Below are 21,571 nucleotides of genomic sequence, written 5' to 3' on the forward strand. Positions count from 1 at the left end.
GGGAGCTATTCCATCATCACCGGGAACAATGTTTGATACATATATACACTTACATATACATATTTCGGTTTATATATATATACATATAGTTTTCGGTTTATATATATATACACATATAGTTTTCAGTTAATATATATACATATACATATGTATTTTGGTTAATATATATATATATGTATAGATTCTCAAAGAATGACGTCGACTCCACCAGAAACACCTCTTTTGACCCAACCTACACCGAATTTTGAAACGGTTCAAGAAACCCAACCTCAAACCCGGAACCCGCTCCAACAAGAAAGAAACGATCTCACGCAAAGAAGAATCTAGAAGAGCCACGAGAAAAGCCAAATCAAATAAATTGGTCAAGGGGGGAACAAATGGCGTTAGCGATAGCGTGGCTAGAGGTGACCAAGGATCCCACCGTTGGTAAATTCATTTCGGCCCTTTAAAAAACAAAATCTGTTTTTCGCTTTTTTTTTTATAAACTGTAATGTTATCGTTTTTTTTTAAAAAAAATGTTGTTGTTGGTTTTTTTTTTTTTTTAAACATCCAGTTCTTTTTTTTTTAACCCTACTGTTTTTTGTTTTTGGTAAGTTGAAATCGGCCCTTTTAAAAAAAAAAAAACCTTACTGTTTTCTCTTTTTTTTTTAAACTGTTCATTTTTTTAAAAAAAATACTGGTTTTCCGTTTTTTTTCTACAATAAAACCTGCTATTTTTAAAAAAAACAATCTGTTTTTTTTTACTGTTTTCGTTTTGTTTATTTATTTATTAAACTAAAATCGTTTATTTGTTTTGTAGCTAATTATCAACGGGAGAAGAAGTATTGGTCTCGGATTAGAGACACTTTCCATACCATCATAAAGAAAGGCGAGTACCTTAACCAAGATTCAATCAATTCCAAGTTTAGGAAATTACGTACCCAAGTTTTCAAGTTTCATGCAATTTACACTCATTGGATTAATCGGCATGTTAGTGGAGTTACCGAATCCGACATCTGATCGAATGCCTTGGCCAAATACAAAGTGGATATGGGGGCACCATTCAATTACTTGGAAGAATGGGTGTACTTAAAGGACACCTCGAAGATCCATATCATTCGCGATTGGGGTCCTCTTAGCACTCAAGGTGCGTTGAGTAAAATGTCCAAGATTTTCGCTTCCGATTCCCCGGGTGCTCATAGTTCGGGATCGGAAGCGAGGATTCATATTGATTTGAATGAGGCTGAAGGGGAGGGTGACACTCGGGAGGTGCGGTACATACGATACGACCTATGGGTCGGGACACGACTAAAAAGAAAGGAAAAGCGTCCTCGTCCGGTGGTGGTGGAAGGTATACCACCGATTTTAGTGATTTGACCGATAAGTTGGAGGGTTTGATAGAAGTTGGGAAAGAACGGGCCGAGTATAACAAAGAACGACTTTGTATTCAAAAAGAAAAACTTGAAGCGAAAAAACGAAGGCAACGTAACGAAGGTTTGGCAACTTTGGCGATCGACACTTCCGACCTTCCCGAAGCCGACTGACTTGCGATTAAGGCTTGGAAAGACGAGATTCGTTCCAACCTTAATAAGTAGTTTTTTTAGTTTAGTAAGTTACGTACTTTGTTTAATTTTTTAGTTTATTAATTTTTTAGTTTTTTAGTTTATTATGTAATGGTTACTAGTATTTTATTTACTTTATTTACTTTGTTTAATGTAATTTTACTTTGTTTAGTTTATTTAGTTTGTTATACTTTTAAGTTTGTTTACTAGTTAAGAAACAAGTAAAATTATAAGGGGTTTAATGTAAATAAATTATAAAAATGACAAATCAAAGTAAAATAAAAATAAAGAAAGTGGGGGTTCTTGTTTTCTTCAAAACCGCTTACTGTAAACTTTTGAAGGCTTCATGGTAACATCCTACTTGACATAAAAATTGCAAATTTTAAGGTTCTTGAAAACTCCTTATTCTTAATAGTGTTAAGATTATTGAACTGAAAAAAGCACCTAACACATCAATGTGACTTCTCTTTTCAACAGATCCAACTATAACTATCATATCACCATTACACGCAAGACTATCGATTAATATAATAAAATATTAAGAAATTACAATTATGTAAAATTATAACACAAAGAAGATAGTTGAATTTATAATTGACTGAATTTCATGTCAACTAAATATTGACACTCTGACAGTGACACTAATTTATGTATTATTTGTAATGTAAAATTTGTAAAAAGCTTGTTCATGTGATGATGAATTATATATATATATTTTTTAAAACTTAACAGCAATTGTATTAAGAACAAAAAACTTTCGGGATATATACTGAAATACCGAATGACATCAAAAACTTCCGTTCATGTGATGAAGATCAGAAGATGGAAATTAAGTTAGTTATTCATGATAATTGACAATATATAGGCTAAAAGCATAACATTCATTCCTGTCACAACATTTAATTATACTCTATATATACTTCCGGAAGTTGTGATCATTGAATTTGCATTTTTGGTATCGTTAGGCATACACATCTATACTCCCTATTAAAAATTATCCTACCCCTTGTTGAAAGTTTACACTATTTAGGACATGCGATATTACCTTTTTGCCCTTGCTTCACTCCTTCTCTTTGTCTCTAACCTCTATCTCGTAATTTCTCCAACAATCTGAATCTCCCATCTCCCAATAGATATTTACACATTAATAATAAATGTTACCCAATATCTTTCATCTCCTAGTAAATATTTAACACGCCTCCTGCTCGCTCTCTAAAATTGAAATGAATTTCATTCCTTATGCTTTCAAATTCAAATCTATCCTCAGATCTTCAAGATTTCAATTTCAAAAACTATTTCAGATTTATTCCTCATCATTTTGTGGTTTTAGTGTTAATAGTTTGTTGATGCATCAACATTGGTTTGATAAGCTTCTGCATTTATTTGTACAAATAGTAATTTTTGTTTAACATGTTAAAATAACATTTATTTTTGCACTGTTTGGCCGTACTTTATTGATTGCCCATTTATACAATTTCCGGTAATCACGACATTAAATGCCCTATCAATGGTATCCGCCGCAACGCGCGGGTGCCATGCTCGTTATATATTCGTGAAATGGACATTTTAATTTTAATTAGTAATATAGAGACACCTAACTAGCTAGTTTTAATCAAATTTATACGATTCTTAAACTTAGCAGATACATGTCAAATGAAAATTACTTTAATAACACTACATTACCAAAAAGAGGGAGTTGGTATATAATTTAATTTATTTATATCGAAAAGGCTTAAGAGTAATGTTAAGTTAGTTAAAATGTCATGGGATTAAAGTGTTGGAGCATAGTATTCAATTATTCATGCATGTTATCACGCCAATTCCGATGGTAGTTCGAGAGTTGCTCTCAAAGCTAGGGACCATTCATTTTCATACAAAAAGGTTGGGTATATATAATTCTATACGTACACCCGTAACAATATTGTAGTTGTCCTGGTATTATAAAATTATCGGGTTTGTATAACATGTGGACCTAAGACACATGTAAAGTGTAATTAGTATATTAAAAGTTTCTTTTTATAAAGTTAAAAAGGTATCAAAATTTTTGAACTACGCATAAGCCTTATATATGCCATATATAAGGTACGATCAACACATCAAGTATATATTTTTGTTTAAGTAGTGTGAAGATCCAAAAAAATTTTAAAAAATATTAACTTATTTAAGTTTTTTCTAAATTTTCTTAAAATATTAAAAAAAATCGAAATAATAAGTGAAAATCACAAATAGAGCTTAAAATCGAACAAGATTTTAAAAATCTCAATAATATAGGAAAAATCACAGTTAGATGCATAAAATCATTTAAAGATTCATTATGCGATTTTAAAGTTGTTAATGGGATTTTAAAGTTTTTAGTATATTTTAAGTTGTTTATTAAATTTTAGGATCTTTATACGATTTTCAGTTATTTATAAGACTGTCAGTATAGTCAAACACACGAACATTATTATCATTAATTTCACATGGTAAGCAACTAAGCATTTAATCCAACGGCAAGCATACGTACCAAATCTTAAAAACTTATGAAGATACCAAATAGAAGAAAACAAATAGAGTATGTATAACACTGATGAGTGACACAGACACGGTGGTGGTCATATATTTTGATATTTGAAATATATCTGTATTTTAATAATACTTTTCAATGTCATTGAAAAATTAATATGATATTAGCTTCTAATTTATCACAACCACTTATCTTTTAATTCTATGTAACTTATTTTTCCTTATCTATATTTCAAAAGTTCAAATACAATTATTTTTAAACAAAAGTGGTGATGGAACTCGGCGACATTGTCTGGTTATAACATAGTAATGAACCAGTGACATCAACAACGCGGTTGCCTTGAACAGCAGGAACTCGTCATCGTCCGGTATGCGCAAGCTGGTGGCTGTATCCACGTTGTTAACATTCTAGGTGGTTTTGGTCTTTTAACTTTTTATTTCTATTAGATTGTAGATAAATCTAAATTCTGGGTATTAAATCATATGTCTTTTAAATTCAATGACTATATGTGAATTAAAAACAACGTTTAGATTATTTTTTTCCTTCAACAAATACTTTTTATACATCTATCAATATATTTTTCCCATTAATTATATATCTTCTAAAAAGTAATTTACTATGTACAACTTATTATGTTCACTGTACATTGTGTCTACTGTACAGCTTTTGTTGCATCTTTTATCACTTTCGAACATAGAAGTATTTACATACATTTAATATTCTATAGTATCTAATGTCTTTTCTTTACCTCAACTTATTTCTCTTTACTTTACTCAAAGAAATAGCAGTAACCTACTTCACTCAAAGTATCTATGCCTTTTCAACTTTTGTAACAGCAGTAAAGTTCTAAAGCTATCAAGTATGTTTCTTTCTTTTATATTTTCCATTACTAAATTAGATTTACATTACTTCAAACAAAATACAATTCAAACATAAAATAATTTTACTGTTCTTCTTTGATAAATTCAAACATCAATTTGTTTATTGTTCTTTCTTTTTTTATTTCTCGATAAATAAAGTTTTTAATGATTTCTTCTTTTTTAGTATAATATTAAAAACCAACTTTGGTTTGTGAGGGGGAGTTACTGTAGCTAAAAGTACTCCCCCTTTAGCATAAGGTAAAAGCCTTTAAAGCATCCAACATAATTAACAGACTTAACGACAGTTAGGTAACAGACTTAACGACTGTTAGGTGACGGACTTAACGACCCTTATTTTCTTTTTTTTTTACTACATAACTTTTACTTTTAAACTTTCCACAAATTTATTTTTTTTTTACATTTTCCCTTTTACCTTTCGTCACATATATAACTTTTGTTTTTTAAACTTTCAACATACAAACTTTGTTTTTTAGCTATAAAGTTTCTTAACTTTTGTACTTTTTTTGATATAACTTTGTTTTTAAACTTTTCTCTGAAAGTTTTCTTTCATTTTCTTTTACGATATAACTTTTGATTTCTAAATTTTATTACCAAAGTTTCATTTTCTTTACTTTGAACCACAACTTTCATTTTCTTAACTTTTGTCACGCAAATTTTGTTTTTTGGCTTAATGTTTTTGTAACTTTTATCACCAGAGTTATGTTTTTCTCCCGGGGCAACGCCCGGGTAGAAATACTAGTTTCTTCTAAAACGTGCTTACGTGTTTTGACTTTTGACCACAAGAACAAAGAAAAGACAAGTCAAAGCCAAAAGGTCAAAACGCCATAGTAAGTTTACACAAAACGCAAAGTTCGATGAGTATGTAGAATCATGTTTTTTCTAAATTGATAAGTGTATCATATTTCTCAAAACTACATCTTTCTAAACATTTAGCATATTTTTTTGAGTTGGACTCGATTGTATAGGCAAAACTCCTTTTACTATTTATAAAAAGGATTATGGCACTAGATTGTAACCAACTATGACTCAATGGTTATGTCTTGTAGTGACCTTTTAACTTGGCTATCTAATGTAAGTACTTTCCATTTTGTTCTTTTAATGTACCGGTTGACCTGTTTTACCGGTAACCGGTAACAATGTTAATTTTACCTTGGGATTATGGCACTGGAGTGCAACCAACTATGGCTGAATGGTTATGTTGTGTAGTGATCTTTAAAACTGGCTATTCGATGTAAGAACCTCTCATTTTTGTTTTTTTCATGTACCAATTGACGTGTTGTACGGTCATGGTTACGGTTGTTGGTTGTAAACTCCGACGAGATGGATGGTGGATGGTCTTAGACTCCGACGAGGTTAAGTTGTAGTAGGTGGTCTCAGTCTCATTTTTTCTTCCACTAAAGAGGTGCGACCATCTCTCCACCGTCTCCACATCCAGACACCGTCACCACCACCAATAAAACCGTCCTCGCCACTACCGCCATATTACACGGATACCATACTTTAATAATTTTAGTGTAATTATTATTCTTATTTATAAACCCCGCGCTCTGGAAAGGAATTATCATAATTATATTATAATAATAAATATAAAGTATAAATATATCATGTGTACTTCACACTCTCTTTCACACACATACATTCACTGTGTGGTGGTCTTTTTGCAGTTGCATTTTTAAGCTGCCACTTAAATACTAATCTAACTAAATATTAAATTCTGAAATCCAGCTCAACTGTGGGGAGTATATAATCATGTTTTATTTAATGCTACGAGATTAAATTCTCTAACCTTTTGAATAAATGGTTGCTCCTGTTAGTTGAAGTCAAGATTTGAGATCTGTTGCCGGTGCCGGAGGATTTTTCCGATGGTTTGGCCGGAAAACATGAAGCTCCGACAGTGACTCATCTTGGAACATAACAAATTCAAAGGTACATTGCCTTTTAATGTTTGTGTATATTCATTTACTTTTATGAATCTTTATTTGTTGGCATTTTATAATAATTTACATATTTTAGGATAATGTTTCATTCTTTTGTCTATTTTTTTTAAGAAAAAGAATTTTATAAAATATGAAGTGGGTTGGAATAAAAATTGTGACTTTTGATTGTTTGTGGCTAGAAAATTTAATGAAAATTAGTGTTAGTTACAGACTGGAAATGCCATTGGATATAGCTATTTTTATTACTATTATTTTTAATTAAAAAGTCTTTTTTTTTTTTCAATTTGGTAAATTGTAGTTAGAGATCATTTGATAAATAATTTACAATGCAATTAATAAACTTAGCTTATCTGAAGTTACAACTTACAACCATTTGGTGGATGGAATACAAGATCCAACTAATTTTGAGACTACTTTGCAAAATCTAAAGTTAGTTTAATAGTAGAAGAATATGCCATTTTTACCTTTAGAAAGAAAAGAAAATTTAAAGTAATTGGTCAACGGATAGGGAGCCCGGTTCAGGCCACTCGGAAAAAGTTAAGCCAATGGCTATGATGTACGCAGCCTAAATGTTATTTTTGTGACCGTTTTTCTTAACTTTTTTTTTTTGTTCATCCCACGATGTTTACCTAGGTTGGATCCACCAGGACACCTTACCATATGACACTATAAAGAAAGTTATTTTTTTACGGAAAATGCTAAACGCAGCCTGCATTTAACGTGCATAAATTTTTTGTACCTTTCACATCAAAAACTCACCCTTGAATTTTATGTGTACGGCTATTTAATGTACCTTATATACAACCCTTAGGGCTTTGTTCAGCAAAACCATTTTTTTATAATGAAGCATGCAACTGGAATTATAGTTTTTCATCAGCTAATGATATGGTTTTTTGATTTGTGTAATCTGTATTGGCAGATTTCTTGCCATAAATCTTGCGTTGTTATTTTTTGAAATAAAGCTATATAGTTAAGAATATCATGGAATCCTGAACCCCACTACTTTTGTGCATTCTTATTTGTTTGGTTTGATAAGTGGACCAAAATCAAGTGTTATTCCTTTTTTGAGTTACCTTTTTAGTTTTTTCTTAAGATTACCTTCTATACCCCTTCTTTATCTTTATGGAACAATAGATGCTTTGGGAAGTGAAATACAATAGGTTTTCTTTCCTTGTATAGTAAGCTGTATGTCAATTTATACATATTTTATGTGTTGTTAATGAGTTAACTACAAGACACCAGGAATTCTGGCACTACATAGTGAAACCAGGGACACCAACATAGAAGAATGTCCCCCACCATATATGTAAAGATGGTTCTCGGCTGCTATGTGTTCCACTTTTAGCTGCCTTGACCTTTATAATAAGTCGTTTGAGAAAACACTCTGGTGATTTTTGACTCTGTAATTTATTTTCATCAGACCATGCTTTGTCAATTTTGTTATATAACATAATTGGACAAATCAGTAGATGTAAAACTTCGTTTGTACAGTGTAAAAGATCCTTCTAATTTTGGGTCTCGAGGTTAAGGGTGTGTATGGTGTTTTTGTTAGGCAGCTCTTTGTATTCAAAAGTTCATGAGAAACATGTAACATCTTTTTATTTTTATACTGCATAAGACTCATAGGAAAGGGTGAAACCTCTTGTACTTGCATTTCATACTCGTATGAAAGGAAATCGCTTCTTAGTGATGCTATTTTATGCATTATTTTGTATATTTACTTGAATGATTTGGTCACATAATTTGTTTTGTTTTTGACCCAAACCAGGAAAATTTCTCATGGCATTCTGCTCTGCTCAACTGGTCAAGTTAATCATCTTCATAGTTTTCCTTTTGCCTCTAGCATACGCTGACTTGAACTCAGATAAACAAGCTCTTCTTGCATTTGCTAATTCGGTACCCCATGGTCCAAAGCTCAACTGGAATAACAACACTGCTATATGCACTTCGTGGGTTGGTATCAACTGTACTTCTGATGGGACCCGAGTCTTGGCTCTTCGACTTCCTGCTGTTGGACTGAAAGGCCCAATTCCAGCCAACACACTTGGAAAACTTGATGCATTACAGATTTTAAGCCTTAGATCAAATCGCCTAAATGGAAGCTTACCGTCTGATCTTCTTTCTCTACCTTCCCTCCATTATCTATTCCTTCAAAGAAATAGCTTTGCTACTGACATTCCGCCTTCCTTTCCTCCTCGCCTGATGGTTTTGGATCTTTCATTCAATTCTTTCACCGGAAATATTCCAGCTTCAATCCAGAACTTAACACAGTTATCTGGATTGAACCTCCAAAATAACTCCCTTTCTGGCCCTATTCCAAACATTACATTCTCCGGACTAAAACGCTTAAACATAAGTTATAACCATCTCAATGGCTCGATTCCACCTTCCCTCCAAACATTCCCAAATTCATCGTTTATCGGGAACTCTTTTTCATGTGGACTGCCTTTGAATCCTTGTTCAACAGTACCTGCTCCCTCTCCTTCTCCACCTGTCAGCCCAAAAAAACATAGTTCTGATAAGAAACTTCCAACATGGGCCATCATTGCCATTGCGGTTGGAGGTGGTACTGTGCTGCTACTTATATTTATTTTTATCCTTTGCTGTTGTTTGAAGAAAAAGAGTCGTGACCCAAGTCGCGTCACGAAAGCAAAGTCTTCTACTGGTGGAAGGGGTGAAAAGCCCAGGGAACAATTCGGTAGTGGGGTGCAAGAGCCTGAAAAGAACAAATTAGTTTTCTTTGAAGGGTGTTCTTATAACTTTGATCTTGAGGATTTATTGCGGGCTTCAGCTGAGGTGCTTGGAAAAGGTAGTTTTGGGACAGCATATAAGGCGGTTCTGGAGGAGTCTGTAACAGTTGTTGTGAAAAGATTGAAAGAAGTAGTGGTGGGGAAGAAAGAGTTTGAACAGCAAATGGAGATTATTGGGAGAGTTGGGCAGCACCAAAATGTTGTACCTCTTCGGGCTTATTATTACTCAAAGGATGAGAAGCTTCTTGTCTATGATTACATCTCGGCTGGTAGCTTATTGACACTCCTGCACGGTATGCTCTTGCACCTTCAGTTTGGCCTCCATATGTTTTTGTAGCATATAATCTCTATAGATCGTTAATCATGACAGCCATATACCCCTAATTAAAAGTAAAGGAAGTATGCACCACATATGAATAGTTATGCTTTCTATCAAAATATTACATTTGTTTTTGTCATTGTATAGCCTAGTAAGTTATCTTTTGGCCATTATATGATCCAAGTTATTCTGGTAGTTGGTATTCCGGTCACTCTTTGTCTTGACTTACGACTTTCCATTAGGTGAAAAATTAATATTTCTGGTAACTTGTAAGCAATAACATATCATAAGTTAGTACAAGCTTACTGGTCAAGTAAATTCTTTTGCCTTAGAAAGTAGAACGGTTGGACAAAATGTGGTTCAAACATAGTGTAGAATGATAAATAAAGTGACTAACTGACTATTAAAGCATAACTCTCAAACATAATTGTATGAGACAATACGCAGGTCATACCAATTGTTTATCATGTACTGTGTAGTTTGAAGTGGCAAAACAAGCGGGTTCGATAATGGGTCAAAACAGATTGTCCCATAAGCTTCAAGTACATTTTAGAATATCTTTGACTGGTGTGGCCCATTTGACCAGTTTCAGATTTAGGCATTTAGCCAGTCCATTATATTCTATTTGTTTATCCACCACTAAGAAATTAAAGCCTGGATTACTATCTTTAGATCTACTTGAACCTACTATATTCTATGAAATCACAGGAAACAAGGGCTCCGAAAGAACTGCACTAGACTGGGAAACCAGAGTCAAAATCGCCCTCGGAGCTGCAAGAGGAATAGCCCATATCCATTTAGTTGGAGGCCCAAAATTCACTCACGGAAATATCAAGTCCTCAAATGTCCTCATCACCCAAGACTTGAATGGATGCATTTCAGACATCGGCTTAGCCCCTATCATGAACTTCCCTCCTCCTTCCTCTCGCCACGCTGTTGGATACCGAGCTCCCGAAGTTCTTGAAACCCGAAAACACTCTCACAAATCAGATGTTTACAGCTTCGGCGTACTCCTCCTTGAAATGCTAACTGGGAAACAACCGATTCAATCTCCCGGAAGAGAAGACATGGTGGATCTCCCGAGATGGGTTCAGTCGGTAGTTCGAGAAGAATGGACTGCTGAGGTTTTCGATGTTGAGCTCATGAAGTTTCAGAACATTGAAGAGGAAATGGTTCAGATGTTGCAGATTGGGATGGCTTGTGTGGTGCGGCTCCCGGATATGAGACCCACAATGGATGAAGTTGTTAAGATGATAGAGGAGGTTCGGGGGTCCGACTCTGAAAACCGGCCTTCGTCTGATGATAACAAATCTAAAGACTCACATGTGCAGACCCCTTAATTTCGGGATTGAAAATGTAAGTTTGTGAAGAAAGAAGAATGAATAAAACTTATTTGATTGTCTGAATTACCTCCCTACCCACATTTGATATGTAAATGCATGAAGTTGTGCAACTAGTGAGCAAGATTTAATTTGTTTGATTTGGGCATATTTTAGGATTAGTTTTACTTGTTTTAGAGGCCTTTTCTGTAAGTTTATCCGCTGCAGGAGTTTTTTACTTCAGTTACCAAAATTCTTTACTGTTTGAATGGATTGGGTTCGTGATTTGAAGCATTCTACCTAGGTTCGGTTTTAGTAGTTGCATGGTTATGTTTCTCCTTGTAGTGTTATTTGGTTCAGCAGTTTACAGTAGGAGATTTCCTGTTAAAATTACAAGTTTCACTATAATGCTTTGATCGTGATGAACCGTCTTGAAGTCGTATTCCGACTCAAACTACCTGTGCTTATATCCAAATCTATTATCACATAATACAAAAAAACACCCAGATTATGGGCAAACAACAGCAGACCAAGAATGCCAGAGAATTAAAAGACTCCTTCTTCAGACCCAAATCTGCAAAGTGTATATAATATATGACACATGCAATGTGATGGGTCAGTTTGAAGCCTACATGTTTTCCTTTGAAAAGAAGACCAATATTTAGCATCCATATTTCCATTTAAGATGTAAGGTCATCCTGTATTTTAGAATACCATTCACATTCACTCTCACAAACTCATATTTCTTGTTCCTTTTCTTTCTCAATTTCCACTTCTTCCGTTGTCATTTTCTTCTCTCACCAAATTCACTGCAATGGCAAATCATATTCCAAGTCAAGTTCTCCCTCACCATTTTCAACCAAATAAATTCATATGGATTCCGACCTCGAGGGTGCCCACCGTCATGATAAATCCGCTAGATTTGGTACTAAGTGCTATGCTTGGGCGTCGTTCCTTATCTGGACGACCATCATTTTCGGCCTAATTTTTGGGATTGTCTTTTTTGCATTTGTCAGATCAAATCTACCCGACATTAAAGTCCATAGACTCGATGTCTACAAACTCAACGTGACTGAACCAAATAACAAAAACAAGGACACACAATTAACGGTTGAGGTTAAACTTTTAGTAAATGTGACAAATAGTAACAAGAAAATTACATTAGTATACGGGAAAATGAACGTTGAAACAATAGTTGGCGGATTCTCACTCCCTAAAGTTCATGTGCACGGATTCAAACAGCACACAATGACAACAAACGATTTGGAGATTCATCCGCAAGAAAGGAGGTCCACAGTGAATCATGATGATGCAAAAGAATTGAAGTTGAGTGCTGAACATCATGAGATAGAGTTGAATTTGAAGATGGGAGGGAAGATACAGTTTTGGTATAATGGGATGATGTTGAGTAAATTACATCTTAAAGTTTCATGTGAAGGAATTCAACAGTCTCTCATTGATCAAGCCGCTGCACATAAATGCAATGTCAAACTTGTTTTTTTCAGGTAAATATTATTTCTTTTAATTACTTCACACATTTACACTAAATTAGTGGAAGTGAAACTGGGGTATACACAATAGAGAGACCGTTTAGGTTCTACCTAAAATTTAAAAAAAAAAAAAAAAAAAAAAAACCACCTTCTAGCCCTCCAAAGAGTTAGGATCAACGACCAAGTACAAAGGGTATTAACCACTTGATTTAAGCCTTGTTTAGATAAAATTCACGACCCAGTTCTTGCCTAATGGGTCACCTCCAATAAGGCCTGCCAATTTTGCTCATTTGAATACCATTATTAGTTGATTACTCAAGGAAGTATAAGGTAGTAATAAGAGCAAAATTACTTATAACTGATGTGTATATAAACGTTCGCTATATATGGATTTAACTGAAGCTAAGCAGCTTTGGGGGTCTTAGTTGGAGCGAGTAAACGTGGGGAGTCGAATTGCAGGAGGTTCCAAATAACAAGGGATCGAGCAAGAGAAGACCCATATTTTCACACATAGCATTACATACGTTATTTGTTTATGATTTGTTTGTAAATAATCATGAGGATAAGAGAAGGCGTAATCATGGAAGAAACTATCTTATTTGATATGCAAACAGATTGTATAGAAATATGTTAAGATATTCAATGGTGTATTATCATTTCCATGATTATATGCTTGGTGTTTAGTAGAAGAATGATAGCTTTTGATATGCTAGTAATCAACCCTACACGTTGCGGCAGGTCTAGACTAATTCATACGCCTATGCATAAAATTTGTGAGAAATGTATGAGTTCTTAGATAACATGGTGGATGACTTTTTCTGTCTTTTTATTCAAGTGTAAAAATGACTACAACACACACACACCAGGTTTGGTAGATTTGCAGCTAATTAATATAAATTAAATGTGACTTACTTAACCTGCTGTAGTGATTTTCATATGAATATGGAAGAACACACCTGCATAAGTTTAAGGGTTAACCTGGTGTTACAGGAGACGGTCGCTTTGCTTGCACGACATTTATGTCTTGATATTAGCACATGAATAATACATGTTGGACATACATAAAGTCACAAACATACTTTTCTATGGTTTTATTTTAGCTTGTGTTACTTGTTAGAAATGGTCACAAACATACTTGTTGAAATGCTGTTGCTCTTTTTAACATGGGCTCTTTTATTATACTACAATGAAAAAAGAAGCTTTGATTTTTACCTTACTATAGTAATTAGCAAAGCTCCATTCCATGATCGATATTAATGTACTCACTTATTTACTAAATAAGTCATACCCAAAACAAATCTATATGTCAAAAAGGTAATGAGTTCGACACATTAACATAATTCAAACAGAAATCTTCAAGGGTCAGGCCAACTTCAGGCAATGTAGTACATGTAGACGATGCAACTCCATCTTGATCTGTTACCCAACCCGTCCATTATTCCACATATCTAAAATAAGTTTAGTTTGGAGCAGCTTTATAAAAAGAAGATGAATGCATATAACATTTCAGGTTTCTAAATATGGAGATATCAGAGGATAGTTTTACGTCATTAGGAACGACATAAGATACTTGATGTGGCAATAATGACTATGAAAAAATGCAATCAACTAATAGGCATTTTACATGTATTTTCTAACATGAATAAAATGGAAGTATTTAGGAAAATTAGTAGCAAGCGATTACCTCTTCGATTTCTTCAAGAACATTCCTATGTGCCGTTACTCTTGAAGTATTATTTCTTCTTCAATTCGTCAGCTTCTTCTTTACGTAAGGACTTCAAATCTTTAGTCTAATCATGTTTACGGGCGTGTGACTCCTAAAAACCCTCGGTTTTGAGATAGAAAAGATACACAGATTGTAGCATGAGTGCATACAAGTGTATACTTCCGCAATTTTGTCCTGGGCTCATACGGGTGTATACTTCGTACCTCTTAACTCGTGTTTAGTACAATGAGCGTTACAGTAAAATAAGAATTATATCTTCAGAACCAAATGAAAGAAAATAAAAAGAAGTTGAAGGAGATGTAACATTTAATCATACAAATCTGAATCAATAAGTAATATTATTTTAGCAAAGATAATCATACAATCAAATGATGTATGCCTCTTCAAGTAGCTTTATATTCTTGAACCTTTTCCACTCAAATAAAAGCTAAAGCTATAAGAGCTTATATTGTTTAACGTTAAAAGCTAAACTCAAAAATATTTCTTAAAAAGTTCTTGCCAAACATGCCCTCAATATATACCACACTAATTATTGCATCAACAGAGTATTGAAGCAAGTAATCTTTAACATCGGAAGGTATCTTACCGAATCCATCCTCATCCAACTTCAAAAACTTTAAACCCCGGAATGGTGAACAATGTTTCACCAATTCTTTCCAAAACCTGGACAAAAGCAGAACAGCATACATGGAAATCGTAAGGGATTTGGCATTATGACAAGTCGAAAACATTGTTATCATCTCTTGAAAACTTTGCTTCCGGTTTTCAGATCCCTGATAATCCAAAACAACCTCATCAAGAACAGGAAGCGCTTGAGGAGGCGTTACCAACACTGGGAAAGTCCTGGCCCGAAACTTGAATATCCTGAGTTTTGGAGTTGAAAGCTCACAACGATCAAAGCTATTATAAAAGCACATGATGTTTAATACCGAAAGTTGTGAAGCACGTATATTCAAATTATCATCTTTATAACAACAATGGTACAAAGTTAACTTCTCCAATGCCAGAAACCCTGAGAATGCATCAGGATCATCCATGATAATCGCATTTTCTAGATACAGATTAGTCAGATTCTTGAACAATGCCAATCTATGTCCCAAAAACTGGCATCTGATTTCGCTACAGCTTATTAGTTTCAAGCGTGTTAACGAATCCGAGCTAGTATTATGCAAGCAATCTGGCCAAGATCCGTTTCTACTACCTTTAATCAATGCCCTCACTTGTTTGACACCATTCGAAAGCGCATAGCTAAATACTGTTTTCAAAATCTTGATAGTAGATATTCCACCACGGCTGAAGGTTAACTTGTTCAACTTTACGGATTTATCACGACAAGCTAAAACCTTTGTAACAATCTTATCGAAATCACAGAGGCTGCAGGTAAAAAAAAAGCCGGAATTGAGAGTGAGAACAGGGATTGAAGTCCATGAAGAAACCCATGATTTCGATAATGCGGATGTTTGAATGGCCTGTTTGAGGCTAAGTAACGAAAGAATATGAAGTTTCATGGGTTCGGGCAAGTTTGTGAGTCTGTCTTCTTCGTCAGAATATTGATCTGCCGTTATTAATTCTTGTTTTTCATAATGTGTGGGCCAGATCTTCTTTTTCTTATTATTATTATTGATATTTGGCTCTTGATGTTTTCTTTTGGTCGAGTTGTTTGCTCTTGGAATATGTTCAAGATTCGCCATATATGTTCGCAAGTATGTGTTTGGTCGACTTCTTATAATTAGTTTGTTATATGCATTTAAAAAGAACGAATGGAAACCTAGGTTATGTATTGTTAGGCCTTGGCCAACGGCCGTCGATGGCTAGTTCGTGGCCTGTGTCGACGAGGAAGCCGTTGGTAGCAACGTGTTCATGGCCATCGTCGATGGAGCTTGTTCGTTGGGTGGAAGGGGTGTAGAAAAGTATAGATTTATATATAGAGTAAACTAGAGTTTTATCCCGCGGAAAACGCGGGTATGTTTTTAAAAATCGATTTTAGTAAATTGATACCAAAATATAATTGAGAAAACAAAATAATTAGTTTATAAGTTAAATATATTATATAAAACCAATTAATAAACCATATGTATAATACAAATGGGGTGTTTGGTACTAATATCATTTCCACTCTTTTTCATTCCACAAACACCCCTAAAACTCCTATTCTTTACATACACTAAAATTACTGTTCGTTTTTTTTTTTTTTTTAAAGAGAAGGCCGACGCTCTCTCCCGCAATCCCCCTGAAACTCCTATCGATTCACATTTGGCCTAATTAGTTTGTGATTGAAGATGTCAATTGAAGTAAGTATTTTCTATTTTATTCTTCTTTTGTTAGTATTTGTATTTGCACTAATTGATATGAATTGGAGCAAGTAAATCTGTAACCCTAATTTTAGTTACTATTTAGATTTAGATACAGGTTCATATGGATTTATGTATTAGTTTGCTTTGATGATAAATAGTTTGTCTTCCTAATGATTATGTATTTAAATACCTACCAGCATTTGGATTTCCAATTTCTAATTTGGTTGGGTTATGATAAGAAGTTTGTTGAAGGTTTGGTAAGTAGATATTGTAATTATGATTGATTTTAATATTAAGAACACTGTATGATTCTTTAGTTGTCTATAATTTTTGTTGTCTTTAACTATTTAATATAGATTTTACCTAAAGAGTTCACAAGGTTCATACCGTCAGACTGCAAGAAATTGAAATTGGTCGATTACCTTAAGCGTAGGTACTATGTTTCACTTGAATATGTTGAAGATGAGTGTGTAAAGATTCATGGTGGTCAGTGGGCTTTCTTTTTGGAATCCCGACCATACCAAAATTTCTGTCGCTTATGTTTCACTTGGATACATAAGCAAACATTTCAAGTTGATACTTTCAGTCCAGAAGGTCGGGAATACCGGGAAATTCCTGATTCTTCTAGGATTTGGAGTTGTATTGTTGAAGTTACTGATTCTACATATTTAAAGCAGGTATATTGAAATTAAGTCTTTGTTTATCTCTGTGTTTTTATGTGATTGTATGGTGTATTTACTTAACAATCTTTTTTTCCATCTAGGCATTTTATCCATTGTTGTTGTGGGATTTAAATGCAAGTGTTTCAAATTATGATGAAACCTTTACCAAGGTTATTGGTAAAAGGTTTGAAGATAATGTAAAAATATTTTTTCATGGTGTGGGTGAAGAAGAAAAAGTCGCAGGTGGTTTTGAAGGACTTTCTTGGACAAACTTTTGTTGTAAAAACAATGTTAAAGTTAGTTACTTTATGAGGTTGACAAAGTTAAAAGATCTGAGTTTCAAGGTTGATGTATTCAATAATGATGGGATTGGTGTAGATGCACTTGTTTTAAGTAAGTTTTCCATTTTCTTTATCATTTTTTACCCTTATCATAAACCGACTTATGAGTTATGTTATTTTACTTGATTTCTTAATGGAGGTACTGAAGAGGGTGCAGATGATCACTTGTCTTTGGTGTCTAAAGATCACTTAGTTAAGGAAATAAGTAACCATCATTGTAGGGCTTATCATTTGAATCATGAAGACTGAAAGCCTTATTTTTTCCAAAAGCTTCAATATCATGGTGTGCAAATACCCATTCTGGTACAAACATTATATGCTTCTCCCTCATTTTTTGATAATTAAAGTCACTCCTGTTTGCATAGTAGTGATTGTCTCATTTTAAATTTTGGTGGTGGTGGATTAAATTATTAAGGTTTCTTTTTGCAGGCTGTGCCTAAAAACTTTGTTAGGACACACAAGTTGTTCACTTATCCACAGGTTATTCTGCATTATCGTGAAATGGTGTTCAGTGCGTCGTTGGATTTGTGTATTGATAGGCAGCTCTATGGTGATGAAAGCTACCTGTTTGTGGTGATGGATTGGCGTTCTTTTATAGAAAGAACCAAGTTAAAGTCATGTGAGTTGATGAGGTTTGCAGTCAATGTTGACAAATGTGTATCTGGAGAAGTTATAGTTCTTGATGTTTGTTAAACATGTATTGTAGAATGATGTTTTCTTAACTTTCAAGTGTTTATTAAGTCTAGGATGATGAATTGTTTAAGCTTTTGTTAGTATTCTGTAATGATTTGATCTTTGTATTTTGAGTACTCTAATTATGTATTTTCCAGTTCATGTGAATTTGATAATCATTTCTTTACAAAACTAAATTGTCCTTCTCATTGTCTTTGAAATCGGAATAACAACTATAAATAGTAACAGTTATGTTGCCAAAATACAGCCATTACCATTACCATTACCAAGTTATACAGCCAAATCTACATTTATGTTGCCAAATGGTGTCATGCACGACTTTGCAATGACATGTTTACATCAATTAACAACTTACAATCTTTCATATCCAAATTTTGATCTTCACAAACATTGAAGGACTTCTTTGTACACAACATTTCTTGTTGTGTTCTTCACTTTTAAATCTTCATCTTGTATTAGAATTTTCAATCCATTTTTGCTTTTCACTCTTGACACTGCAACATACAATTGACCATGACTAAAAACTGGTTGGGGCAGATACAAACCAACACAATCGAGTGATTGTCCTTGGCTCTTGTTTATTGTCATAGCAAAACACACTGAAATAGGAAATTGTTTTCGACAAATCTTAACTGGAATCTTTTTATCAGATGGTGTCATCTTTAACCTTGAGATTAAAGTGTGAGTACCTATGTTTGTTCTAGTTATGATTTTGGCTTCAATTACATGTTTTCCCAATCTGACCACTTGTAGACGTGTGCCATTACACAAACCATTCTGTTGATCGAGGTTCCTCGGTAACATAATTGGGACTCCAATTTTCAGCACCAACTTATGATTTGGTAATCCGGTTAATCTAAGTTGGTTTATGACTTCTGGTGAGAACAAAGCGGCATCAATTGCATTAGCATCTTCAGATTCACATAGGCTATCAGAACTTAAGTATGTCATCTCCTCACCTGGCATCAAATCTAATATCTTTTCATTTATGGTTCCAACAACATCATGAGTTGGTGCAAGAATAGCCCGTTGTTGAAAAAACATGGGATCCTGCAAACTGTTAAGCATATTTTGATATGTAAAATTAATCAGTGACTGAAGGGGATCATTTGAATCAGTGATTAACAAATCCTTAGGTATTTCAATTTCTGCTTCGCCATCATTGTCAGCACCAAGAATGCCATCTCCGAATTTTAAAATCCATTCAGCAAATTCTTGAACCTCTTGTAAGTCGGTTTTTTGTGTTCCAACTTTTAACTCATATTCACTGTCAATTTAAGAACTTGACAGTGGTGCCATATATATGAGGAATTTAGACTTGCATTGACAATCATACTTCTGGTTCCTTTTGGTATAACTGTCAAGATTTGTCGAAAGTCACCGCCAAAAACTACTACTTTACCTCCAAAAACTTGATCTTCGCTATTGGGTTGGGTTGATCTTAGAATATCCCTCATTGTTCGATCAAGGGCTTCAAAACAATGTTTATGTATCATAGGAGCTTCATCCCAAAATATCAGTTTAGTGATCTTGATTAATGCTGCCAACTCACTGCCTGGATCTATGGAACAAATTGAGCTTTCAGTGAGTGTAACAAAAGAATTCCCTCATAGTAAGTTTTGTTCTTGGTTTGTTTGAATCTTGTGCAATACCTCTGTGCTTGATTCCTAGCCGATAACCATCTTCTCCAAATGGAAAGATGAGTGGATATTGAAGAGCCAGATAAGAAGAATGTAATTCACGTATCCTTTGAAGACCACCAGACTGCTTTCTCAATATAATGTCCCGTGAATCAAGTACTGAATCTATGTCTCCAATTATTAATCCAGCTACTTCAGAAGTTGTTGGCAAGTTGTAAATTCGACCATCTTTATTTCTGTTGGCAATAAGTTTTAGACTTACATCTTGCCATTCATTGTCTTTAACACAATCTCTTACCATCCTGAAGGATTTCACAAGTGGGTTGCAACCATCTAATATTATCTTTAGTATGTTGATTGTATCACGTTTCAGTTCATTTTTGGCAGGTCTTGAAGTTTTAGTACCAGAACTGTAAATAAATGAATATTTATTGTAACAAACTTAATGTGCAATAATTTATAAGTTAAAGGCATAAGAATGGTAAATGTGTTTTTACCTGATAGCTCTTTCTTTATTAGCCTCTTCATTTTCAGAGTCAAATATATAAAGTTGTGAGAATTTCGGTTGATCACCTTCCGCAGGTAGCAGACTACCCATTCGGTGAAAATTTTGACCTTGTAACCTAAAGACATAAGGTCCTCTTCCGTTTAAAGAACCTTGATTTACTTTACCTCCCATAGATGTAAATGAAAACATCATGTTATATGCTCGTATATGTTTCATGAAATTATTGGCAATAGGATTTTTTCTCGTAAACAAATTGTACAACACAGGAGGAGGTTTGACAACTGGTGGTAGCTCCACATCACCACCTTTGCTATACACAGTGATTTTGCCCTTCGGATTACCCCTTAACATTTCTGCTTCCCAAAGCATTGCATGACACTTTGAGCATTCATATATTTGATCTCCATGTCTTTGTAAGCTGAAATAAATAATGACAAATTCCGATATTGTTTAGAGGGAAATTAATTGGAATGTCAAAATTAATTTGATTGATATACTACAATGATACTTACCTAATGAAAGACCTTTCCTTTTGACATATGAATCATCCACCATATCATCATTAATCTCCAAATCTATTCTTGGAATCTGAATATTATTCAAAATTTGAGCTTTATGTTTAAGACTGTTCTCTACTTTTCTTATAACTCCCTAGGGTCGTTTATATGATTTGTGACAATTCTGCTTTCCGGTGTAATTACATGATTTAGGTACAACAGATTTGGTTCTTTTTGATGTTGAAGTTCCTTTCATGTCAAATATATAATAAAAAATGTCAAGTAAATCACAAATAGCAATTCATGTGTACACATAATGAAGTAATGTTCCTATATTAACTTTACCTAGAGGATCAATTGTGGATTGCAAATTACTTATGGAATAACACATTGATAATCCATTTTTACTTAATGATATGGCTTTTACGGAACGACTTGTCACGTTGCTATGGCTGGAACTACCAATG

At 34.0% G+C, this 21,571-nt stretch overlaps 2 protein-coding genes across 2 annotated transcripts; one reads left to right on the forward strand and one right to left on the reverse strand.

Moving 5' to 3' along the window:
- The first annotated feature begins 6,579 nt into the window (after positions 1 to 6,579).
- Positions 6,580 to 11,547, forward strand: LOC122591192 (probable inactive receptor kinase At5g58300). The gene is made up of 3 exons (XM_043763414.1): positions 6,580 to 6,854; positions 8,634 to 9,908; positions 10,643 to 11,547. Exons 2-3 carry the CDS (start codon positions 8,645 to 8,647, stop codon positions 11,272 to 11,274), a joined length of 1,896 nt encoding a protein of 631 aa, XP_043619349.1. The 5' UTR covers positions 6,580 to 6,854; positions 8,634 to 8,644; the 3' UTR covers positions 11,275 to 11,547.
- Positions 11,548 to 14,927: 3,380 nt separating this feature from the next.
- LOC122591657 (F-box/FBD/LRR-repeat protein At5g56420-like) lies at positions 14,928 to 16,160 on the reverse strand. The gene has a single exon (XM_043763912.1). It carries the CDS (start codon positions 16,158 to 16,160, stop codon positions 14,928 to 14,930), a length of 1,233 nt encoding a protein of 410 aa, XP_043619847.1.
- Positions 16,161 to 21,571: the final 5,411 nt, after the last annotated feature.

Source organism: Erigeron canadensis, chromosome 3 (assembly GCF_010389155.1).
Source record: "Erigeron canadensis isolate Cc75 chromosome 3, C_canadensis_v1, whole genome shotgun sequence".
NCBI lineage: Eukaryota > Viridiplantae > Streptophyta > Magnoliopsida > Asterales > Asteraceae > Erigeron > Erigeron canadensis.